Consider the following 23,301-nt stretch of genomic DNA (forward strand, 5'->3'; position numbering starts at 1 on the left):
TTGCTAATTACCCCTTTACCCCTGTACTTCCTTGCAAGACGCTGAGACAGTCATTATGAGATATAGGTAGCAACGAAAAAATAAAAATAAAACGCAAGCAGCCCCAAACGCCCGCGCTGGCAATGCGGAGAGCCCAATCTATGCACGCGCAGCCTGATGCGTAATGTAAAATCCACGAATCCTATAAAGCTCCCCGCGCCATATGTGTTGATCCAGGTATACAGTGCAAAAGGTAACGTCTTGTACCAAAATTCAAGAGTCGCTCAATGCCCTGGTAAAGTATCCCCCTGTTCAGTTTGCGCACTTGAATTGCAAATATCATCAAAGGTCCCCTGGAGAAAATCCCTAGTTCTGGTCCAGACGCCACGGTACTAGCCGACCGTGCAGGAGTCTCCCTAAGAACTCGTCACCGTCGGCGATGGTCTAACTATGCCGAGACTCGTCCCTGTTCTACCGCCGAGCAACCTAGAACCCAATGCAGTAGACCCAGCCATTCCGCTCATGCTGGACTCCATCTGGGAGAGCGCGCTTTTCTTAACAACGAGCTCTGGATCTATGTCGTCACCCCCAACAAATGTCCAACTCTCTTCTTCCGAGTCGTCAGCTACAGTGCCATCAGGACTGCTTGCCGTAGCTGCGTTCTTCCCAGCCTTAGATTTGATCAGGCTCTTGGCATACTCAAGATCCCGATAGATACATTGAATCGCCGTGTCAACACCATTTTCCTATAAGAATCGTTGTTAGATACGTATATTTGACCCAATCTTCAGATAATCTTACCTTGCGGATGGTCTCGCCTAATACCCGAGCCTTAACTATCATCCTTTCGCTGTGCGTGGTCTCCCATAGTGCTCTGGCAAAACTATTGGCCCCCCATTTTTTCAAGCAGATACCAACACCCAGATCCTCAACTCGGCTACCGAAAAAGAACTGGTCGCCGAAGAACGGACGGATGATGGTAGGAATACCGGCACGCAGGCTAGCACCTGTAGTTCCAGAACCGCCGTGGTGAGCGGCGGCATCCATTTGCGCAAACAACCAGTCGTGAGGTGCACTTTTAATCTGGAATATCTCGGGTGGAAGGGCTTGTTCGGGCACGGCGACGTCCTTATTACCGAGGCGGTCTGACCACCCCTTAGACAAGACGCATCGGACGTCAGCTTTCAATACTGCATCAATAACTTCTTGCGTCATCTTCGCCGGGTCAGGTACGATAATTGATCCGAAACCAACATAAACCAGCTTCTTTTCATCCTTGCGTGCCTGCTGGATGAAGTGCATAAGATCATCTGGCGGGGTCCATTCAGTCCCTTCGTCCAAGAACCAATAGCCTGTAACGCGGATCCAGTCGCTGTAGTCAAGTGGAGGTGCGACGACTGCCGGGGAAAAGTTATAGAGAAAAGGCACCTTATTCGGCTGTAACTTTTCCAAGTTGGTGTTAGGTAGGCCGAGGATATTGTTCCGCCAACGGTTGATTTGGTGGGCTGTCGCTTTCCAGAATACGTTGTCAAACATAACATACGTGACGTAGTTGTAAGCGCCACCCATCTTATGTTCAGGCATAACGAAAGCATGAGGGTAGGCACGTGTTCGGGTCCAGGGCATCGTGAAAGCTCTGAAATAGGGGATAGCGAGGGCCTCTGCGATGTGAATCCCAGCCATAGCGCTCGGACTTTCAATAAGTAGGTCTGAACCTTGGCATGCCGTATAGGCAGATGCGAGAAGCTCGTCCAACCAGCCCCGGAATTTCGAATTGGCCTCCCTCAAGAAAGCCCACGTAAATGTGCCGTTTTGGATACAAATGCGCATGAGTTCGCTAGGGTCGCCCTCTACCGGTGCAAACTCAATGCCGTGCCCCTCAATCCAGGTCTTGAATTCGGCATGCGTTGCTATTCGAGGCTTATGGCCCTCGGCCATCAACCCTTTGCAGAGGGCAATATAGGGTTGAACATCTCCTCTCGATCCGATCGTCAAGCAGGTGATCTTCATTGGTTCTGAGGGCTTGAAATTCAAAATCGACGCTTTAGGGTCGTCGAAGAGAATCGTTGGTGATGAATCACTGAGACAAGATGTCTCGTGAGGCAGTTTTAGTTCGTGCTCTATATTCCCCTGAAGCCGTGCCTTGTGGAGCGCGTCGCGCTCGGCCATCGCTTCGTCTGCATTCTCTTGTTCTTCCTGATCCAACATACCAATTTCTCGGAGGTAACGCGTCGTCTCGAGACTCCGTAGAACGGTTACCGCGCAGTCATCGCGTATTTCTGCCTTGTTGAATTCGAAGAATATTTCTTCGTGGCCGCGAATAACAATTACGAGGCCAGAATACCCAAAGCGGAATCCCTTCTCTTTCTCGGCAGTCTCAATATCCTTCAAAGGAAGGATTAACTTGGTCCGGGTCCCCAGCAACAGACTACGGAAACAGAAATATCGTTCGCTTATGTAGACCTTGCCATAGAGCGGCAATACTCGGACGATATAGCCGTAATAGGTCGCCTGGAGCTTCTCGGTTTCCGGAAGGGCGAAATGCGCCCTGAACCGATCCATGTCAACGCCGTCATCGTCGTCTAGTTCGCCGTCAGGCTTAAGTGCAGGAGTCTCCTGGTAGTGCTTGCGACCACCTTTCCACATGCCCGATACTTTTTCCACGTAGCCCATCGACTCTGTGGCTAATAGGTTACTCATATGACGGCCAGTTTGATTCAAGTAGTTAGCAAATAAACCTGCACGTTGCAACGGATAAGCTCCCATTTTTGCGATTTTGTTTAGTCCCGGTGTAGCTGCCGATGCTTGGTCAAATTTCTCACTAACTCCAGTATCATTCATGTGTCCTGTAGTGACGGCACGCTCTTTATGATCAGAAATCGATTCGTCCGATTGCTCGCGTAAACGGCTTGTGCCGGTTGATCTGTCACGCCTCGAAGTTCGTGAAGCAGAGGTAGATCGACGCAGAGTAGGCCTATGAAAGACTTCGCTGCCTCGAAGGATTTGGCTGCCCGAAGGGTCCTCGTTCGACGAAGATGCTATAGCAGACATACTTGGGTCTTCTAGAGACTGTACGTATGACTCGGAGGACTCCAATTTGTCCTGCGGTGCGGTGTTATCGTGCACACGATGTTTACTCAGTGATCTGCTGGCAGTACTAAAGCTTCGACGAGGTGACGCATCCCGCGCTAGGGTATCAAAATCGACACTCCGCCGTCCGAATTGACGGAATGCGTCGAAACTGCTACGGGTTCCATCGCCGCTGGGTCGAGGGCTTAGTTCTCGCGGACTATGCGGCGATATAGGGACCAATGTCGCTCTAACATGTTCGCGGATCTTTGGGGATTTGAGTTCTAACGCAGCAGGACCGCGATCCCGTTTTAAGCTTGCGGAGCTGTGCCGAGAGGCTCCTTCTTGGCTCTGTTGCCGTGACGAATCTGACTTCGTTTGCTTCGATGCATCGTCGACCAAAATCTTGAGGACGTTGATTGCTTCCTTGCTAAAGCTAAAAAATGAGAAGAAATACTGTTAAATGCTGTTAGTACAATATAATTCTTTACGAATAAAATTTAGTAAATAGTTTCTTTCTTACTTCGTCAATGGCGTATGTCTCGTCGTTATCGATGACACGAATCTTGCACGTATCGGCGAATTCGATCATCTGGCTGTCTTCAACATCGATAACATTATCTATCGGCAAGGAAATCTTGACACTGTCGCCATCGTTATGAGATCGGAAAATGACTCGTTGCAAACTCTTGACCCATTCTTTGGCACTCGGGGCACTATCAGCTCTGAGATGATATGTTCGGTGATGTGTGACGACGGAAAAAGATAGGCCATCTTTTTCTTTGTCGTCGATACTTGCTGAGATAGCGTAGCTTAGATCGATCTGACCATGAGGAAAGTAGAGATTCGACGGGTCGCGATAGTAGGCTAATACATCCCCCTTCAGACGGAACCAGTAACGGCTGTATTTGGGATTCCGTTTACCGCTCTTCGATAAGTAACCAGATTTCGCAACTTCGTGCTGCTATAGCCATTAGCGCGGGAAAAGAAGGAAAGTAGAAGCGCCATATTCTAAGAAGGAGAACCATACAGCTTTCTTTGGTAAGTAAGCATAAAAACAAATGTGCTTCGCGGTGATGTACATGTAGCCCTGCAAAAGGACACTTTGTAGGAGCCAGCAAGGGTATTCTAAGAGAGGGCGCAATTAGCTGCAGTTCATATCTCACGATTCACGGTTGGACGGCCAGCGGGATACGAGGTGGAGTAATACCTTCTATGACTTCTTCGGGTTCATCGAACTCAAATATGCGTTTCAACTGTCGAGCTAGTAGACTAGGTCCGGCTTCATCTCCGTCACCCCTTCGATGATCCCCGGATAGCCTCTCGATATCAAAACTCGGCCTCGATGACATTTCTTCTCTCGCTTCTAGCATTCGGCTCATGACTGGAGCAAGTTTACCTTCGCGGTCGGTCTTCGAAATATCAAATGTAGGTGGGTACGAGTCTACGGCGGTTTGGGGACCCGAGTCGCCACCTTCGCCCCCAGCGCTCGAGTTGGAGGGTTGAAGACCGGATGGTTTAAATGATTTAGATTTAGACCGCGTGGCCAGCCGCGGAAGTTGGGGCAACGAGCGTAAGAGCTGCCCCGATAATCTCCTACGCTGTTTATCGCCCTTCTCTCTTCCAGAGTAATTTTTCTTTAACACTGTGGTTTGCGCGATCTGTTCCTGCTCCTTACGCTTCCCGTGTCTTTCGGTTCGTTCAACATCTTCGTCTTCGTCGCTCGATTGCCCCTCGAACCGATCGTTAAAATCCACATTCGACCCGGCAGCGGCAATCAGTCCGAATATCGATTGGTTCATATTCATGAACATCTGAGCGCCTTGGTTGGGTAACAGAACATCCTCATCCGCATCGTCGCCGTGGTCTTTCAAACGTTCAGGGAGTTCCATCGTCGGTCGGTGATCAGCTTTACGTTTCTTGTGGATCTTTTTAGTAACGCGCGAATGCGCGGCACTCTCTTCTGAAGAGGGAGCCATAGTTGGAAGTTGGAACAGAGACCCGGGTTATATTCAAGAACTACCGACTTCCGCACGCCGGAGTGGAAGCCCAAGTTCTCAAATTAGCTTCGTCGAGTAAGTCGTACAGGTACAGGCTACACGAACGAGAGGCGAATGGGAGAAGGACACGGCTATCCAAGCCAACGTTGCCAAGGTCCACGACCTAGGAAGGGTTAAAGACAAAGAAAATCCAGGTTACGCCAGACTCAAGAACTATCGAATCAAGAATTAGCCCGTAAAAGATTACGCGACAGATTTAACGGTTGTTCTGCATCATCGAAAAGGCGATACGGTAGGTGATGGGAGATACTTGGTCGAAGGTCGAAGTTCGAAGGTCGACGGTGAAAGGTCGATAAAAAAAAAGGTGAAAGCAGGTGAACAAAAGCGAACTGAACGGGCAGGCGGATAAGCAGACAATGTGAAGCAGATAATGATGATTGGTATTAATTTATTATTATCTGCTACTAGACCTTGAACAGTCAGATACGCCAGATACGACGACTGTTCAGTGCTCAGGCCGGGGGGAAGGGTGACTAGATGGGAATGATGGGAATGATGGGAAGGAATCAGTTGATTGGCCGAAGTAGGTGACTTATAGGAAGCGTGTTGCATGTGGATGAATGTAGCCTAGAATCGGTAGCCTGGGAACAACCTTGGGATAAACTAGGATAAGTGCTGCACTGCGCATCGGGATCACATCGCAGGTGCTGCAGCTTGTTGTGCAACTGTGTAAGAGGTACTGTATTATATTGTACAATGGATATGAAGTAAGCACTGTAAGTACGTTACAATACAATACAGTAAAGTCCACGGGTACCTAATCTTGCCCGTTATCTACCTCTAGCACAAGCTTACAGGCTTTATCGTATTCTATTCGTATACTTATCGATAAATGTAGCACTCAAATGACGTGGGACCCCGAGGGCCTCCTGTATGGATAGGTAGATGCAAGGTTAAACTCTACAAAAGTCCGTACCTGAGAAAGGTATGTAACAGTGCGTTAATCCCTTAAGTACTTCCAATCATCATTCTAGCAATTATTATACCCTACCCAATTATAATTATCGATCAAAGCGGCAGAGCGGGAAACGCGGAGCCGCCAGTGTCATATGTGTACTTAGGTACCTAATCCGCTTGCACGGTCTTATCCGGGTCGTATCAGTCGCATCAGTCGCATCAAGTCACTTGACCGAAACGCAAAATACATACACAAGACCATAATCACATGCCAGATCTATAAAGATGACGAAAGTCGGAGAGAATATTCCAACTTTTGAAGAGGTACATCAGGTACCTACCTAGGTAGATATTATTTTAAGTCCGATATTTTATTGAGCCTCGCATTGAGCCGCATATACCTAGGTAGGTTTGTATATCAGGGTCTCGTATTGTCTCGTATTGTCTCCGTCGACTCCATTGACTCCATTAACCCTTTTGCCCTCTCGGCGAACCGGGCAACTTGAAAACCCGCAGTTTTCAATGTCCCCAAGTAGCGAACAGCAAAACGAAAGGTTATTAAATTACGACCTCCAATATTTCTGGGCGCCGTTCAAGTCATCACACATTCGAATCACCGCAATCACTATACAGCAAAGACCGTGCGCTGCTACAGTCAAAAGCTAGGTATTCTGTAAAGCAGTTAGTTATTCACTAAAAAGAAGAACATGGCCTTGGTCAGACCTAGTATCCTCTACAGAACCGATTTCACCCTCGGCGAAGCCTTCTCTGTCTAGCTCCCGAAAATCGCAATTAGGGCACCAGGTCGCCTTCTCAACTGAGTAAAATGCATTTTTTTGTATTCAGCTGAACTCCCTTTCGCAGAATCCGATCATGCCATGCGATGCTCGAGAAAGCCCAAGACTACCTGCTATATGTGCAGGCCCGTGAGTTACAACCGTCCCAAACGTCAGGTATCCGTTCCCTTGTTCCGCAAATAGAAACCATCCCGCCTGCGCATCCTTACGCGACCAGCTCAACAACACCACCAGCATCCGTGATCTTCTTCTCCGCTAGCTTGCTGACCCATCTTGCTCGGACGAGTAAGGGAACATCGGGAATTCTGCCCTTTCCGAGGACCTTGGAGTAGCCTAGGGGAAGGAGGTCGATGACAGGGACGGTGTCCTTCTTCTCGCCGGACAGGTAAGCATCGCGGGTCTCGGCAGGGACAAGCGACCACAGCTACAAAATATCGGGTTAATACGTATATCTGAAAATGAAGTCAAGTAGCTTCAAAACCATATGGTCCCGAACAACAACAAGAACATGGAATTCTTGCTCCTTGTTCTCTGTTCGATATTCCACCAGGTTCGGGGTAGACAATATGTATATTGGATCAACGTACCTTGTCAATGTTGATGATGGGCTTCCAGAAGTGGTTCGGTTGCTTGTGGAAGTATCGCATACCAACCTTACCGAAGTAACCAGGGTGGTATCTGTCGAGATTCGTTCGGTGGTGGTGCTGACCACCGGCCAAACCACGACCACCGGGATGCTTGCGGTGCTTGCCAACACGACCGTAACCGGCCGAGACGTGGCCACGGCTATCAAGTAGTTAGCATACGAATAAGATTCAAAGAAAATCGGTTGCTGCTCAATTCGTCGCGCCGGATACCGTATCTATGCCTTGAATTATCGACCCGACGAGTTTATCGCAATATTATCGCGCAATCTTCTCGAATTCCATCTTCGTATCGATCCTAGGTGCACCTCCTCTTACCCGTTCCCTCTTCACGGCTACTCAATTGAAATATCCAAAATTCAAGGCATATTGACGGTGGACGGGCGCGACGATAATTGCAGCAACAGGTAGTAAATTGGCATCGGTGAAAACGTACTGCTTCCTGGTCTTCGAAAATCTGGTAGGCATTTTGTCGGATGAGTGGCTTGTTGTGATGTGTTGAAATTGCCTACTCGGGGTGGGCTGCGAAGATTAGGGCGGGTTTTGAATGTTGTAATGAATTTGTGAAATTCTTTTCGTTTAATTTTTTGGGTAGGGTTTGGCGCTGTGCCCATGCAGTTGTGGATTCCAAGCCACACAGACCACCTACATCCAGTTACAAGGTACAAGAAAATATTATCAGCCACTATTATTCCCCACTTCGCGTAATCCGTACCTAAACCAACACCGTTACCTACACTCCAAGCCAATTACAATTCACAATTGCAACCTTGGAAAATTTATAGACATCGTCTCAAAGAATACATGATAGGTACATGCCCCCTATCCATTTGCTAAGGTACTGGAGGACGCATGAACCGCGGCGAATATGTAAATGGCCGCCAGCATAAATGTATCTTGAATGTTTGAGGATCTTGCCGGGGGTTCCTCGTTCCTCGTCGTAAAAACGTATGAGTAGACCGTTGCTGTGTTCACCATGCAGAAACGTACATACTACCTAAGTCTAAGGTTCTAAACTTTCATAAACCGAGGTGCCTAAACGCCGCTGGGCTTAAACAGGTAGTTTAACACAACCTGTTGAGGACATGCTTCGATCAGTGAAACAGTCAAACGACCAATATCCACCATGGAAGAGGTAATAGATCGAGTCCAAAGGATCGACTTCCACCACCCATATACACCATATGACGTACAAGAACAATTTATGAACACTGCATATCAAGTTCTAGAGCGAGGAGATGGTCAAGTCGGAATTCTCGAGAGCCCAACTGGAACCGTATGTCAACGTCTATCTATAATCAAGTTTTCCTCGTGCTAACTTCTTCAGGGAAAATCCCTTTCTCTCATATGCGCTGCTCTCACCTGGTTACGTAACCACAAGAGATCGAAGTATGAGACTTCAGTTACCGAGGCCGCTCAGGAGTTTAAAGATGAGCCGGATTGGATTGTCGATCAGATGCTAAAGCGAAAGAAGGAGGAGATACTTAAGCAATGGGAAGAGAGAGAGGCGCGCTTAAGGAAAATACGAGCCAAGGAAAAAGCAATAGAAGAGAGAGGGTCGAAACGAAGAAGACTAGAAGACGGCAACGTCAGAAATATTAAGAAGGCTGGCAACAATGACGACGGCGATGATGAGTGGCTGTTAGATGAAGGCCAGGACGAGGATTTATCCCAAGGTGGTGATAACACGTCAGGATTCAGCAAAGAGACGCGAGTCCTGATGAACAAATTAGGTTTAGGAAGTCTTCAACCCTCGGAAGAAAACGAAGACATAAACGACAACGGTATTAAGGCACGTTAGCTCATAGGTAGTACCCCTGACGACTGAAGCTAATTTATCATAGATCTATTATACGTCAAGAACTCATTCACAGCTAACACAATTCATCTCGGAACTACGCCGACCAACCTTTCCAACATCACTGCCGGATTCCCTTCTTGGTGACAACTCAGGCACCGTACCAGAAGGTATCAAGCATCTTCCGTTATCTTCACGTCAGCGCCTCTGCATAAACCCGGCTGTCTCTCGGCTCGGGTCTCTTCCTGCTATCAATGATCGCTGCACCGAGCTTCAACAGTCGAAGTCGAAGGACAGGTGCCAATTTGTACCGAATGCAGATAATATGAGTTCGACGCACCAGTTTCGAGACAGCGCCCTTGCCAATCTTCCGGATATCGAGGATCTCTTCGAGCTTGGGAAGAAGCTGCAGGTGTGTCCGTATTATGCCTCAAGGACAGCGGTACCTGGCGCAGAAATCATCACGCTTCCCTATCCTTTGCTACTACAAAAGACGGCGAGGGATGCTCTTGGCATCAAGCTAGAGGGTAACGTGGTGATCATTGACGAGGCCCATAATATCATGGACGCAGTAGCTAACGTGTATGCCTCGGAGATCAGTCTGAACGAGTTAAAACGAGCTAGGCAAATGCTCGGTGTTTATGTGAAAAAATTCGGGAAAAAGCTCAAGGGCGAAAATCGAGTCATGGTCGCGCAAGTTGCTAAGGTTGTGGACGGTCTAAGGGTATGGCTAGAAGGCGCTGTAGAAATGAAGGTGAGAGTAAACTACCTAGACCTACCTAATGACCCGTAAATTCATCAGTCAAATTGCTAACTTATATAACTCGCAGAGCGATCAAGGAATAGTCGACCCTAACATACTTCTGAAATCCAAGGGCATCGACCAGATCAATATGTATAAACTTATTCAGTACATACAAGACTCAAAACTCGCGTATAAAATTGAAGGATATGTGGCACACGCTGAGTCACAGGGCGATAGCGAGGGCAATGGTTCATCTACAGTACGATCAACGCCGGTTCTCCACGGTCTTCTCTCATTTCTTGTCTCCTTGAACAACCTGAGTTCCGAGGGTCGTATTTTCTATCACAAGGTTTCTAAGGATGATATCAAGCTCTCTTACCTTCTTCTCTCGCCCACACACGCATTCTCTTCCATAGCGTCAAGTGCACGAGCAGTCATTCTCGCCGGTGGCACCATGTCGCCGTTTGAGGATTACACAGCACATCTTTTCCCGGACTTGGCGCAGAGTAAGATCACGACTCTCAGCTGCGGCCACGTGATTCCGTCATCGAACCTTTGCGTTTGGACATTATCATCCCCGAGACCAAAGTCAGATACTAAGGGCGTGGAGTTCGAGTTCAGTTTTCAAAAGCGCAGCGACAAGTCGATGATCTACGAGCTGGGAATGGCAATCCTCAACATCTGCACTGTCGTTCCTGACGGTGTCGTTATTTTCTTTCCTAGCTACGGATATCTCGACGAAGTGGTATCTATATGGAGCGAAGCTATTGCCGGCCAACCTAAACCCCTATGGGAGAGACTGCAAGCTAAGAAAGCCGTGTTTCGCGAGACAAAGGGGGGATCAAGCGACGAGGTGCTGGCGCAGTATAGCGAAGCAATCCTAGGCGAGAACAAGCCTAGCTCTCAAGCTAATAGAAACGGAGCGTTGCTATTAAGCGTTGTTGGTGGAAAGATGAGCGAAGGTATCAACTTTTCCGACCGGTTAGGTCGTTGCGTAGTAGTCGTCGGGCTGCCATATCCGAATATCCATTCGCCGGACTGGAAAGCCCGGATCGAATACATCGAGTCTACCACACTCGAACGCCTGAAAGCCACCAGCCCTTCCACGCCGAAAAGCGAGGCTCTTACAATAGCGAAGCAGGCGGCTCGCGACTTTTACGAGAACGCGTGTATGCGCGCGGTGAACCAGAGCATCGGACGCGCCATTCGTCACCGAAACGACTACGCAGCTATCGTGCTAGTTGACCGACGGTTTGCAGCCGATCGTATTAAGACCAAGCTACCTGGTTGGATCCGTGGCGGCTTGGTTGAGGGGAGTGAGAACGGGGGGTTGGGACAAATGATGGGAAAACTGAGCGGCTTCTTCAGGGGTAAGAAAACACTGACGAACCCTTAGAAAATAATTACTAGTGAATTACCTAAGTAGGTAAACAACTGGCTATTCTAACCTCCTATCATGATATTTACCTCATGTTACGTACCTAGGTGCCTGTAGGATGTAGCTAAAATCCAAATCATAGCGGTTGAGAAGAGGTAAATTACAACTTTGAATAATGAACCCCTGAACTGCATTTACATAAATTGGGGGCAGAGGCAGAGCAGTGCCCTACCCCACTAGGACCCCGCACTAAAAGACCCTGTAATGAGTACCTAAGTACCCTATTAAGCAAGACGCGTTCCTCGTCGCGTTGCTAACAAATATTCTCTATATTTTACGCTTCTCATCACCAGTTGCCAAGCTCTCCTCCCGCCTTTGTTCTGCTGATTTACTTGCTACCTGTCAGCTCCATCTAATATTAGCAAAGCCAAAAATATAATATTTCTGGTTAGAATGGCATCCACATCACGACACGAGGAGTACCAATACCTCGATCTCGTTCAGGAGATATTAGATCATGGCGAGCGACGACCAGACCGGTAAGCTACATCGTTATATACCCAATTAACTATATTTTAGCCTAGTATATCCAAATACATTAGGTACCCAACTCGAGAACGAGCTTCTAACATATGGTTCCTTTACAGAACTGGTACCGGGACATATTCCATCTTCGCCCCACGACCACTCAAGTTCAGCCTCAACGACAATGGCAAGCCGATCCTACCGCTATTAACTACGAAGCGTGTGTTCCTGCGCGCCGTCGTTGCCGAGCTGCTATGGTTTATTGAAGGGAATACGTCGTCGACCTCACTCAGCGCGCAGGACGTTAAGATCTGGGATGGTAATGGGTCGCGAGAATTCCTCGACAACTTGGGATTCAAGGAGCGCGAAGTTGGTGATCTAGGTCCTGTCTATGGCTTTCAATGGCGCCACTTCGGCGCTGAATACGTAGATGCGCGCACAGACTACACCGGCCAAGGCGTTGATCAACTAGCCGAACTCATCCACAAGTTGCGCACTAATCCCTACGATCGCCGCCTAATTCTCTCCGCTTGGAACCCCGCCGACCTGAAGAAGATGGTCCTGCCGCCATGTCACATGTTCGCGCAGTTTTATGTTTCATACCCGAGACAGAATAGGGAAGGGGAGAGTGACGGAGAGGAGAAGCCGAAAGGCCACCTTCACTGTCAGCTATACCAGCGGTCTTGCGACATGGGACTCGGCGTCCCTTTCAATATCGCGAGCTACGCGCTGCTCACGCATATGATAGCACACGTGTGCGACCTCGTCCCCGGTAGTCTCACGCACGTCATGGGCGACGCACATGTTTACATCGACCACGTTGACGCCTTGAAGGTACAGTTGGAGCGCGAGCCGCGGCCGTTCCCGGAACTCCAGTTAAAGCGCGATACTGGCGGCTCGATCGACGGGTGGAAGGTGGAGGACATTGTGGTCCTGAATTACGATCCTCACAAGACGATCCCTATGAAGATGTCTGTCTAACTTGGGATATATATAGAATTACTTAGGCGTTAACTAGACGTATCTTGAGTATCGGGTCCCCAGAGAACAGGCACGCAGCTCAAGACAAGATCTAATACGATAATGAATATATTATGTGGGAATGATAGATGAGGAATAAAATCTGATAGAGGCAAAGCGCAACGCCAGAAGATGCGACGCCGGAAAAGCTAGAAGAGCTGAATATATTACTATATCTTCATTATAGAATTAGTAGAAAGAAGAAGGGACCGGGGCCGAGTCTACCGGGTTATATCCCATGAACTGATAAGTTGTTTATCATCGCGATTTCCTCATACCCAACCAACACTTACATACACCTACCGACCTCCTAAGCTAACCTAGACGACCTTGCCTTTTTAAAATTTTATTCATAACAAAATCGACTTATCAACAACTCTAAGTACAACTCCTGGGTCTATCTAATCCACCTCTCTTTTTTTTTTTCTAACTGTCTTAAAATTAATTAAAGAATTACCTATCGATTGCCACACGCCAATTATATTAGGTACCTACCTAGCCTGAGCAGTTTTGAACAAGTTTCTATCCTCCAGTAAGGACGCCATTCTTAACGAATGGCTTATAACAGTACAACACAAAACGCATAATAATGTCAGACGAAAAACTCTCCGTCTCCGCTCTCGCCAGCATCGCAGAAAATGAGCCCCAAATTTTACAAACCTATGCTGATAGAGTTGTAAATCTTGAGTTCATTGCTAATGAATCTGCTCATCACAAATTATTCAAAAATCTAAGCTTTCCTAATCTTGAGACGCTTTGGCTGGATGCCTCGGATCACAATGACGATGCCTCTCTCGGTCCGTATCTTCAGCCTAAGTTGAAGCGCTTTATCTTCTATGGAGGACCTATCTCAGATGTCTTTCTGGATAAGATGCAAGCTTCTTGCCCTCTGCTAGAAGAATTGCTCATCGATAATCCGCGGGACTTGATTTCCCCCGAAGGCTTCCTTCGGTTCCTCGACGGCGCCAGAGCTCTAAAGAGAGTTTCGGTTATGTACGGCATGAGCCGAGCTATAACTGACTCCGTCGTTGTTGCTCTCGCTACGAAGCCCGGGCTTGAGATTCTAGAGTTCCAAGAACTCATCACCGAAGATCTCGCCTCGAAAATCGTCACGGAACAAGCCCGGCAGGGCACCGTGGAGAAACTCTTTCCACAGCTTCGTGAGCTTGTATGTGTCGCGGAATCCGGTGGGCTCACGAACCTCCTGCTGCATCTATCTGGCCTTTCTCGCCTAGATGTCAATGTTGTATATAAACCCATTCCTTCGACTCCAATCCAGGACTGCGTAATCCACAACATCGGCTCGCATTGCATCAACTTACAGACTTTAAAGTTGGAATATGGAACTAAAGAAGGTCAACATATCCATCTCACCCCAGAAGCTCTTATCAGGTTGGCGAAACTTAACAAGTTAGAGGAGCTCGGCATTTTAGGCAATAGAGTCGAGGCCCCGATGCTCAGAGATACTCACATCGCTAGCATGATGGAAGTCCAACAGCAGCTCAAGGCCCTGCGCCTAATGTTTTCGTGTCAGCTCACGGAATCTGCGCTGGCGGAGGCTGCGAAGCACGGCGGCGCGAAACTAGAAGAACTTGACTTGTATGGGACCTATAACCTATTGAACCTAGCGGGAAGAGATGTATCCCTCCCTCAATTATTGTCTCTCGAGCTTAGGCAGCTAGCGTCCTCTTCTGTCACAGACGACGCTAAAGCTGCGGAGGCCGTCGCTATTGCTCAGCTTCTAAAGAAGATGGCGCCCAAATTAGAATATTTCGATGTGATATCTCCGAGCATCCTTAGAGATATGATACTGGACGAGTTGGATGAAGAATGAGGTGATAATGTGGTATTAGCAAAGAGAGTATCGTAGACGTAGGCAATACAGTATAATGTGCCTGTTGTCTAAGTGGACTATACTAAGGCCTTGGGAAGAGACAGAACTTTCCTATGAGTCAGGTACTGTACGTATCTGTCCGTCCAATAACCAACGGGGATAAGGAGATAGACGGCTTTACCCCACCCAATACCAGATGTTTGTAGTCCTACGAGGTAATATATTATCAGAGGTTATCATATGATGGCAGTTCACGCATTAACTCCGTAATCCCGTGGTTCTTTTTGAAGGAACATGATCACTGGTCTTACTATTGCTGCAGTCAACCCGGCTAACCCGTCAGACTTCTAGCTCGAGGGTCAAGTACCATAAAGTGAGTAAACCCTGTATTCCGCATCGAATTATTTCCAAGGTACTCGTGGTGAGCAATACGTTGGAATTTCCGGTGAAATGATGACGACGCCCCAGGCAGTAAGAGCGTAGAGAGCTCCTTAAAGCCATACCTATTCCCTTATCCTGATTGCCGTCGAATCCGTGGAATAAACGCTTAGCCGATGCAACTGTACGGGTGTAATGCATGCTTAAGGGTGACTCTTCAGTGCCGCTTCGAAAACTACTGGCACGTCGACAATGCACAAAATATAGCTATAAAGACTAGTACTGCCGTGCCCAAATAGTCCTGAAAGAGGTAGCTGTATAAATATAGTCGCAATCCCCCCGTTAAAAGCTGTATTGTAGCCAGCTATCCTAGCGTTCGATAAACATTAGCAACTAAAAAAAAAATCACAAACCATGGCTCCCGTAACCGAAATCGTCCTCCACACCCTCAAGCCAGACGCAGACGTGGAGTCCTTCTACAGCGCCTTCTCCATCATAAAAGAGAAATCCTCCGCTCGGGCCATACGCGCTTCCACCGTCCACGAGCACCCCGAGCAGGTCGGCATCTTCATGGACTGGGACAGCGCCGAGGCGCACCACGCCTTCCGGACCCGCGAAGCGGCATCCTACAACGCCTTCCTCGACGCCGCCAGGCCGCACTGCGCCAAGCTCCCCCCTCTCCTGTTCCACGCCCAGCTGGCGCCGTTTCCGCCTGCCGTGCTGGATAACGCCGGCGGGAAGGGCAGGACGCCCGTTGCCCAGGTGCTCTTCATGTACTTCGCGCCCGACGCCGACGCCGACGGGGCCGAGACGCTTGCCCGTGCGCAGAACTTCGTGGCGAAGCTGGTTGGAGGGGAATTCGCGGGCTTGACGGGCGAGTCTTCGCTCGGCTGGTCGGTCGAGAGGGACGTTGACTACAAGGGCGAGAAGGCCCGCGTGCTGGTCGTTATCCTGGGATGGGAGAGCGTTCAAGCCCACTTAGAGGTGCGCGAAACCGATGCCTGGAAAGATGCGGTTGGCGAGTTCCGGGGCGCCGTGGAGGGGTTCAAGGGGTATGAGGCCTTCCATGTTACTACCAAAGATCTATGATGCAGATTGCTTAGTTAAAATGTAGAAGGCTTGAGGGTTTTGCGTTAATACATCAGAATACTGTATTTATAATGTTGGCAAGGAGATGGTAGTGAGTCTTTCGAATCATCAATATTAAGTCAGGCTAGGACAGGTTAGGTCAGGTGGCTATGCCCATTAGATATTATTATACATCTTTCGAATCAAACCCTTCCTTGGTGCTTGCTTCCTTTCCCCCCACCTCTTCGTCCAGGGATTGTCCTCTCACCACTCCCACGCCATGTTCTGCCATTTCGGACTTCAATACTGGAGGTCCAGAGAAATGCTTGCGGCCCCATGCGAAATACCATATGATACTGATGGCAGCGAAGCCCGCAAATACTACGCTGGCGTAGTTCATCGTGGAGGCGTCCAGCCCAGCAAGATTGGTGGGCATGCAGAATAGGAAGATAGCAAGAATGATCCATAGAAGCGTTGTCACGTTAATAGCAAACCCGAAGCGACCAAGCGAATATGATGCATGTTCCAGCTGCTTTCGACCACGTACGACGGAGATTAGGATTGGCAGCCCATACGACGTAGAGAGACATATCGTGGCAACTCCCGTGAAGCTGCTGAACGCCGCAGATGAGCCAAAGTAGATAAGGCCTAGCAGACAATCAACGATCGCGGATAAAGTGAGAGCCAACAATGGGATGTCGAATCGCTTGTCGACTTTACTCCAGAGCCCAGAGCCGGGGATTGCGCCGTCGCGTGCGAAGGCGTAAGTGCAGCGGCTCGAAGCTGTCAACGCGCCGACGCCAGCGAACAGCCAAATTCCCAAGATGAGGAACAGCAGGCCAAAGCCGCCCCCAGCACTTCCAGTTGCCGTCTTGAAAATGAGGCCGATTGGCTGGCCGTTTGCAACCTCGAGAAGCGCTTGGACTTCCGGTAGCACGAAGAGGACTGGAATTAAGTAGACGAGGCCAGTAATACCAGCCGCTACGACCGACACTATGATCAGAGTTAGCAAATATAGGTACTTATTAAAGAAAAGCTGTCAACGTGTGTTGAATCTACGAGCCAAGAAGCCCGTAAAGAGGGGTGATCCCGCATTCGTCTATAAGAGGACCTATATGAAAAACAGAAGAGGGAAAATAGGGGATGATAGATCACTTACAGACAATAGCCTTGGGGACTTCGCGCTCAGGTGTCTGCACCTCTTCGCACATGGCTGCGACCATGCCGTAGCCCGTGAGCACATAGGCAGGCTGCAATAGACCCACGAAAAATGACCAACCGACCGGCCAGCCTGATGCCGAGGCATCATAGTGGGCAAACACGAACTCGCCGCTCCTCTTGCTCGGCGACATGACTAGGAGAACGACCAAGATAATGACGATGGAGGCAGCGGTCCAATATATGCAGACGGTGTTGATAAGATCCAGATACTTGGAACCGAATATGTTGATCAGGTAGCACAGGAGCATGACGGCCCAGAACATCAGGATGGTCTGCCACTCGTTGGCGACGAAGTCCTCGTCCCACAAGGAAATAGCGCTGAGGATCAATTGCGCACCTCCGAAGTTGATCGAGAGGGTAACGGTCCAGTTGCCAACCAACGTCAGCCAACCGGTGATCCAACTGGAGATGGGAGCCCAGCGAGGCGTTGATAACAGTGCGGCCCAGTAGTAAACACCACCTGCGGTAGGGTAGACCGAACATATTTCGGCTAGCGAAGCGGCGATAGCAGTCGAAAGAAGGGAGAGCAGTACCCAACCCCAGATTATGGTAACGGATTGTCCGTTCGCTAGGGATATGTAAAATGTAGTGCTGAGGCCGTACGGAACAGCCATCTATAAGGTAGTTATAATACCTGATGTTAGTAACTTGCATGAAGCTATATAGAAGTTACCTAATGCAGCTAGGTAAACATGGCTGTTGATATACTATGTATGTGGAATAAGGGGATGTTATTGGAATGGAAATCCGATATAGACAAAAGCTCTACTAGAAAGAAAGGAATAATTATAATATCACGTACTATCGACAAGCAGTTAGTATTTGTCTACCTATTATGCTAGAATAAAGCTATTTTTTTTATCTTTTTTATCTTTTTCTCGTTCTTCCGTACATACCAATAGCAAAGGATAAGCCAAGCACCGAAAGCATACTCAAACTTCGAGGCAGTTCGGCCTTATATCCCATCTTAGCGAGTGCGTCATCGGCTGCCGTCACCTCGAGAGACCTTCGGGGTCCAGCGCTGGTAATAGAATGTCCGCCCATCTTTAGCGATGTTTTCTATAAACGACGAGGGCATATGTGAAAAAATAAAAATAAAAATAAAAACTGGTGATGCGAATAAGAAAAGAATGATGAGTGGGTGAGCATCGCGAAGCTTATGAGAGTTGTTTTTTGTTAGTTATACGTATACCAGGTATACGAGAGACCCCCTGTCGAAGATGCTGATAACATGAAGCTCTCTTATCTCCAAACCGGATCCTTCCACCAAAGTGCATACATACTAGGTAAGGAGATCAGGTAAATCAACAAGGATATGGGAACTCGAAACATCCTAGTTTAGTTATCAGCCTGTCAGCGCGATCAAATTCCCCAGAGCTGGATGCTTGAACTAATCCTCGCTAAACTTGATGTGGTATCGCGTACGGCCTCACTTCTCATCTTAGCTAGTTAGCAAAAGTCAACTCTACCTTTCTTTATCTTGTACAACGATACCTAACGTATATTTTACATAGTATAATTACGAATATATACTGTAACTATCTACATAGTAACTACCTGTTGGATACCTCCTGTAATAAGTAGTTATCGGTGTTATTGCAACATAAACTATTTTCATTACAACATCTCATAATTATACCTATATCAATGCACAAGGGACAGAGATATATACAACATCTTGTCCTACAACCTACGACACAAACACAATAGGCAAAAAATGACTACATGCGCAACGGCAGGATCTGAGGGGATCTTCGTCATCGAAGTCCCAAGGTTTCACGATAGTTCCTGGAATTCCCCAACATTCCCCGCACGCTATTCGCCGCCATCTTTCTTACGGGCGCAGTTGTTATAATGAATCCAGGCAGCTCTTGCTATACTATACGTCAGCTTGATAGCTTGACTTGATACCTCGATTTGATATTTCGATATTCGTCCGCGACTTTCGACGAGACTCCCGCATAGTTAGAAAACAAGTCGCGGACGATCTTCCAGAAGCAAACGAGATTCGACATCAATCGAAACCATGGCTCCTCGACCCCGTCTAGAAGGCAAAGTCGCCATCGTAACAGGAGGCGCATCGGGATTCGGCAAGGGAATTGTTGCTAAATTCGTGGAAGAAGGGGCTCGCGTCATCATCGCCGACCTCTCAGAGGAAGCTGGTCGAACTGTGGCTCAGGAGTTGGGATGTACCTTCGCAGTGACCGACGTAACGAAGCGTGAGGATTGGGAACGCCTTCTCCAGATGGCTCTGGATACGTTCAGCCAGCTTGATATTGTGGTGAACAATGCTGGAGCGACGTATGCCAACAAACCAACCGAGGAGGTGACGGACAAAGATTTCGACCTCGTCATGAACGTTAATGTCAAGTCCGTATATATCTCTACCAACGTCATCTTACCCTACTTTCTCGAGAAGAAGAAGCCTGGGAACTTTATTCAGGTCGCTTCCACTGCCGGTGTCCGGCCACGCCCGAGGCTTACCTGGTATAACGCCTCGAAAGCAGCTGTCATTAATGCTACCAAGGTACGATACATACATCGTCCACAACCATCTTCTTCCTCTAACCCGGAACGACTTTACCAAGATTATACGTAAATACTAACCATATCATATCATAGACGATGGCAGTCGAGTATGGACCTCAACAAATCCGGTTCAACGCGGTCTCTCCGGTGGTGGGAAGCACAGGGATGACGCACCTGTTTATCGGCAAGCCCAACACCGCAGAGAACCGAAAAGCCTTCGAGTCTCTAATTCCGCTGGGCAGAGGCTCGACGCCGGAGGACGTCGCTAACGCTTGTTGTTATCTGGCTAGCGACGAAGCTGCCTTTATCACTGGGGTCAACATCGAGGTGGATGGTGGAAGATGCGTCTGAGAACTTTTCCTCGATATTTTGGGTATGAAATCGTCTTAGACGTACGCATAATGTTATGAGAGTCGATGATATTTCGGCCCGAAGGACTAAAATAGAATCACCTCTTAATAGCTAATGGTAACAAAGCATTGGCCTACTCTACCACGCGAAATGCATCTTCTTTATTTTTCCAGGTAGTATTTTGAAATCGCAGGTCTAAATCGGAAAACTCGCATGGGGAACAAGGTATAAATCGGCCGTTTCTGGCTGTGATGAGCCTACCCGTCGTCTACAAGGTTCTCCTATTCTTGGTCGCCTGCAGGATGCTCTCTAATTTCCAATGCGGCGTGTAATATAAGTTATACCCGACAAGGTGGGTTGCGGTAGTTCGCACTTATTGGTATATATAATAGATGGAAATACGCTATACCGACCTGCCAAATGGGTAAAATTCCCAACGTCCTTCCGGCATTGCCCCTTTCGGACATCTCACGGCCTCCTTTTCTCCACAGCTACCCCACGACAGCCCACGAAGACACGCCGCGCGCGTCCGCGTTCCGGAAAACTTATGTGTTTACCGTGTAGCGGACTCCGCTTTGTCGCAATAATGGGCGCCGACGATGGAACGACGGTCCGCTCAAGCTGCGTCTGAAACGCCGGGTGGGAGGAATACGATTCCTATAGTTACCTACCTAGCTACCTAGGCAGAGAACAGGATAGAATACCAATTCAGTCGCTTACGAATAATGCTATCGAACGTTTGGTAGTGACATCACCGATGCCGCTATCCTGGATACGCCGGTATTGGATAATTTATATAAAGTGCTTCTCTGCCGTCTTAGAAATGCTGTGAAACACCAAGCACAGCGCCATCATCGTCACGGTCATACTTAGACTTCATAGCTTCCCCTAATCCACCATGAAGAACTTCGCCAGCATTGCCGCCGCTGCTGCGCTCGCAGCCAATGGTGCTTCCGCCCACTACATCTTCCAACAGCTCTCTCTTGGTGATGCTAAATATGCGCCTTTCGAGTATAGTACGTCTCACGGATAGGACTCTTAACCTTGCTATATGTGTCATAATAGGAGCGAAGACTAATGCAAATGCGATGTGAATAGTCCGACAGAACAGCAACTACAACTCTCCCGTTACGGGTAAGATTGAACCTTTCTTCCTCAATTTTCTTCTCGGCCTATACTAAGTACCTATTATAGATTTGGCTTCGAATGACCTGAGGTGCAATGTCGGTGCTCAGGGTGCTGGCACCGAGACGGTACCAGTGAAAGCCGGTCAATCTTTCACCTTCACGCTTGATACCGTATGTGGTTCATTTTGGGCATGATCCGTCTGTATAGCATCATGACTGACTCCTTCACTAGCCCGTGTACCACCAAGGGCCCATCTCCATGTATGGAACAATCGATGAATTCCGTACTCTACCTAGTACCCAGCGATACTAACGAATCGCCAGCTACATGTCAAAGGCCCCTAGTGCTGCCTCGGACTACGACGGCAGTGGCGAATGGTTCAAGATCAAGGACTTCGGTGAGCGACCCTCAAATACCTAACTTAAATCCTCGGTGTTTCGACCACTAACTTCTGTTTACAGCTCCTGACTTCTCGACTGGTGAAGCCAAATGGGACATGTCAGGTAAGCATACCTATATACTTCCTTATTGCAACATAGCAAAATTCGTAATAGCAACGAAAGCTCACAAGGTCGCTTAGGCTCGTACTCCTACACCATCCCAACCTGCATCGAGGACGGCGAGTATCTCTTGCGAATCCAGAGCCTGGCCATCCACAACCCGTGGCCGGCAGGTATTCCTCAGTTCTACATCTCCTGCGCCCAGGTTAAGGTGTCCGGCGGCAGCGGCAGCTACAACCCCACGACGGTGAAGATCCCCGGCGCATTCAAGGAGACCGACCCTGGATACACTGCCAACGTGAGTCTCCTGACTTGGAATCATTTGCAATAACTACCTAGTGATAGGCATGCTAATAGCTAATTAGATCTACTCCAACTTCCACTCATACACTGTCCCTGGCCCTGCGCCTGTAAGTTGTTCGGTACACCTGCACGTGTATGCTGTATACTAATTTCGTATCTGTTTCTAGTTGACCTGCTAAGTTCTCTCCGGACTTTCAGCGGCTTTATTCATTGGTTCCAGGGTAAACGGTAGATGTGGACTAGACTTGGTATTCGTTATTAGAGTACATCTATCGTTCTATTTTGTTCGATAAGCTATGGCCTAAGGCTTCATTTCGCGACACGATGCCTCAATTTAGCATTAGATAGATACTATAACAATTGTCAACTACATCTGCCAGGGTTGGAATGAGTATCAAGGTCGTGAATAGAGTCTATTGGGTTGATCTAGTACTTAACACTTGGTCTTCTATCCTCTTACGAGCGAGCTACACAACTACCCTTTTTAGTAGCCAATGAACCTCTACTCTAGGTAGTTATATCCATATCACTAACACTCTAGTATTAGGCATTGTGCTTGGAAAAATTTTCTCAGTAAAGTTACACTGTAGAGAGTAGTGACGATAAAGAGGAATAGGGAGGCAGAAAAAAGGGGGCGGGGATAATTTAATGTAATGTATTGGTATAAATATAATACCTTAAGCACAAAGGGATGCTTTTATAATCTTATTCTGAGAGAATACCGATCCTTTTCAAATAGAGTCCTATGTTATTAACAACTAGTTGGCCCTATACAGCGTGTTGACTAATAAACGTTTCTGTGAGTGATACCACTCACAGTTTCTCTCTAGTTGTGTTGAGAGGCACGCCTGTTTTTACGAATAGTTCTCTATAACAGGTAACTAGCAGTCCAAAGTATAATAGCTCATCCGGCTGAATATGATCTGGTTATGCCTGGTATTTCCTTACGAACAGGAAACAAACAAGAGTTTCTCAAAGCATTTGCCCTTGATAGCCTCTCCCAGGAACACCATACTAGATACATTTCAAAACTGTAATAATACTAAAATGAACGCAGACCTGGTAAAGCTAGAGAAT

General features: G+C 48.0%; 9 protein-coding genes across 9 annotated transcripts; 6 read left to right on the forward strand and 3 right to left on the reverse strand.

The window, feature by feature from the left end:
* Positions 1-385: 385 nt before the first annotated feature.
* F4812DRAFT_241734 (glycosyltransferase family 1 protein) lies at positions 386-5,174 on the reverse strand. The gene is made up of 5 exons (XM_047930636.1): positions 4,259-5,174; positions 4,079-4,176; positions 3,572-4,009; positions 781-3,504; positions 386-725 (listed from the first exon to the last, which is right to left on the reverse strand). Exons 1-5 carry the CDS (start codon positions 5,025-5,027, stop codon positions 396-398), a joined length of 4,359 nt encoding a protein of 1,452 aa, XP_047785826.1. The 5' UTR covers positions 5,028-5,174; the 3' UTR covers positions 386-395.
* Positions 5,175-7,007: 1,833 nt separating this feature from the next.
* On the reverse strand, positions 7,008-7,914 carry F4812DRAFT_463610 (ribosomal protein L18e/L15P; the record flags this gene model as incomplete). The annotated part of the gene is made up of 3 exons (XM_047938239.1): positions 7,008-7,226; positions 7,390-7,588; positions 7,883-7,914. 3 exons carry the CDS (start codon positions 7,912-7,914, stop codon positions 7,008-7,010), a joined length of 450 nt encoding a protein of 149 aa, XP_047785827.1.
* Positions 7,915-8,079: 165 nt separating this feature from the next.
* Positions 8,080-11,547, forward strand: F4812DRAFT_446394 (DNA repair helicase). The gene is made up of 4 exons (XM_047935638.1): positions 8,080-8,722; positions 8,774-9,238; positions 9,291-9,998; positions 10,075-11,547. Exons 1-4 carry the CDS (start codon positions 8,573-8,575, stop codon positions 11,383-11,385), a joined length of 2,634 nt encoding a protein of 877 aa, XP_047785828.1. The 5' UTR covers positions 8,080-8,572; the 3' UTR covers positions 11,386-11,547.
* A 135-nt stretch (positions 11,548-11,682) lies between these two features.
* Positions 11,683-13,187, forward strand: F4812DRAFT_241837 (thymidylate synthase). Its single transcript, XM_047930637.1, has 2 exons — positions 11,683-11,906; positions 12,015-13,187. The coding sequence occupies exons 1-2, from the start codon at positions 11,821-11,823 to the stop codon at positions 12,871-12,873; spliced, it is 945 nt and encodes a 314-aa protein (XP_047785829.1). The 5' UTR covers positions 11,683-11,820; the 3' UTR covers positions 12,874-13,187.
* Positions 13,188-14,996, forward strand: F4812DRAFT_241838 (uncharacterized protein). Its single transcript, XM_047930638.1, has one exon. It carries the CDS (start codon positions 13,502-13,504, stop codon positions 14,744-14,746), a length of 1,245 nt encoding a protein of 414 aa, XP_047785830.1. The 5' UTR covers positions 13,188-13,501; the 3' UTR covers positions 14,747-14,996.
* Positions 14,997-15,001: 5 nt separating this feature from the next.
* Positions 15,002-16,296, forward strand: F4812DRAFT_446399 (uncharacterized protein). Its single transcript, XM_047935639.1, has one exon. It carries the CDS (start codon positions 15,539-15,541, stop codon positions 16,211-16,213), a length of 675 nt encoding a protein of 224 aa, XP_047785831.1. The 5' UTR covers positions 15,002-15,538; the 3' UTR covers positions 16,214-16,296.
* Positions 16,297-18,635, reverse strand: F4812DRAFT_446405 (amino acid transporter). Its single transcript, XM_047935640.1, has 3 exons — positions 18,346-18,635; positions 17,352-18,214; positions 16,297-17,185 (listed from the first exon to the last, which is right to left on the reverse strand). Exons 2-3 carry the CDS (start codon positions 18,025-18,027, stop codon positions 16,380-16,382), a joined length of 1,482 nt encoding a protein of 493 aa, XP_047785832.1. The 5' UTR covers positions 18,028-18,214; positions 18,346-18,635; the 3' UTR covers positions 16,297-16,379.
* Positions 18,636-19,439: 804 nt separating this feature from the next.
* Positions 19,440-20,293, forward strand: F4812DRAFT_453479 (3-oxoacyl-reductase; the record flags this gene model as incomplete). Its single annotated transcript, XM_047936491.1, has 2 exons — positions 19,440-19,940; positions 20,036-20,293. The coding sequence occupies 2 exons, from the start codon at positions 19,440-19,442 to the stop codon at positions 20,291-20,293; spliced, it is 759 nt and encodes a 252-aa protein (XP_047785833.1).
* Positions 20,294-21,191: 898 nt separating this feature from the next.
* F4812DRAFT_463617 (glycoside hydrolase family 61 protein) lies at positions 21,192-22,403 on the forward strand (the record flags this gene model as incomplete). Its single annotated transcript, XM_047938240.1, has 9 exons — positions 21,192-21,309; positions 21,392-21,427; positions 21,488-21,591; positions 21,653-21,681; positions 21,745-21,818; positions 21,883-21,924; positions 22,002-22,219; positions 22,287-22,331; positions 22,392-22,403. The coding sequence occupies 9 exons, from the start codon at positions 21,192-21,194 to the stop codon at positions 22,401-22,403; spliced, it is 678 nt and encodes a 225-aa protein (XP_047785834.1).
* Positions 22,404-23,301: the final 898 nt, after the last annotated feature.

The sequence above is a fragment of the Daldinia caldariorum genome (assembly GCF_022478825.1).
Source record: "Daldinia caldariorum strain CBS 122874 unplaced genomic scaffold F4812scaffold_26, whole genome shotgun sequence".
In the NCBI taxonomy this organism is placed as follows: Eukaryota; Fungi; Ascomycota; class Sordariomycetes; order Xylariales; family Hypoxylaceae; genus Daldinia; species Daldinia caldariorum.

What these genes read in the sequence shown, in the direction of transcription:
- F4812DRAFT_241734 (XM_047930636.1), bottom strand. Translation starts at nt 5,027, where the DNA reads ATGGCTCCCTCTTCAGAAGAGAGTGCCGCGCATTCGCGCGTTACTAAA. An exon ending in AGACATACGCCATTGACGAA is followed by an intron (nt 3,505 to 3,571) that starts GTAAGAAAGAAA and finishes AGCATTTAACAG; the next exon opens with TATTTCTTCTCATTTTTTAG. An exon ending in TAGGCGAGACCATCCGCAAG is followed by an intron (nt 726 to 780) that starts GTAAGATTATCT and finishes CGATTCTTATAG; the next exon opens with GAAAATGGTGTTGACACGGC.
- F4812DRAFT_446394 (XM_047935638.1), top strand. Translation starts at nt 8,573, where the DNA reads ATGGAAGAGGTAATAGATCGAGTCCAAAGGATCGACTTCCACCACCCA. An exon ending in TCGAGAGCCCAACTGGAACC is followed by an intron (nt 8,723 to 8,773) that starts GTATGTCAACGT and finishes TAACTTCTTCAG; the next exon opens with GGAAAATCCCTTTCTCTCAT. An exon ending in AAGGCGCTGTAGAAATGAAG is followed by an intron (nt 9,999 to 10,074) that starts GTGAGAGTAAAC and finishes TATAACTCGCAG; the next exon opens with AGCGATCAAGGAATAGTCGA.
- F4812DRAFT_241837 (XM_047930637.1), top strand. Translation starts at nt 11,821, where the DNA reads ATGGCATCCACATCACGACACGAGGAGTACCAATACCTCGATCTCGTT. An exon ending in GGCGAGCGACGACCAGACCG is followed by an intron (nt 11,907 to 12,014) that starts GTAAGCTACATC and finishes GTTCCTTTACAG; the next exon opens with AACTGGTACCGGGACATATT.
- F4812DRAFT_241838 (XM_047930638.1), top strand. Translation starts at nt 13,502, where the DNA reads ATGTCAGACGAAAAACTCTCCGTCTCCGCTCTCGCCAGCATCGCAGAA.
- F4812DRAFT_446399 (XM_047935639.1), top strand. Translation starts at nt 15,539, where the DNA reads ATGGCTCCCGTAACCGAAATCGTCCTCCACACCCTCAAGCCAGACGCA.
- F4812DRAFT_446405 (XM_047935640.1), bottom strand. Translation starts at nt 18,027, where the DNA reads ATGGCTGTTCCGTACGGCCTCAGCACTACATTTTACATATCCCTAGCG. An exon ending in AGTCCCCAAGGCTATTGTCT is followed by an intron (nt 17,186 to 17,351) that starts GTAAGTGATCTA and finishes CTCTGATCATAG; the next exon opens with TGTCGGTCGTAGCGGCTGGT.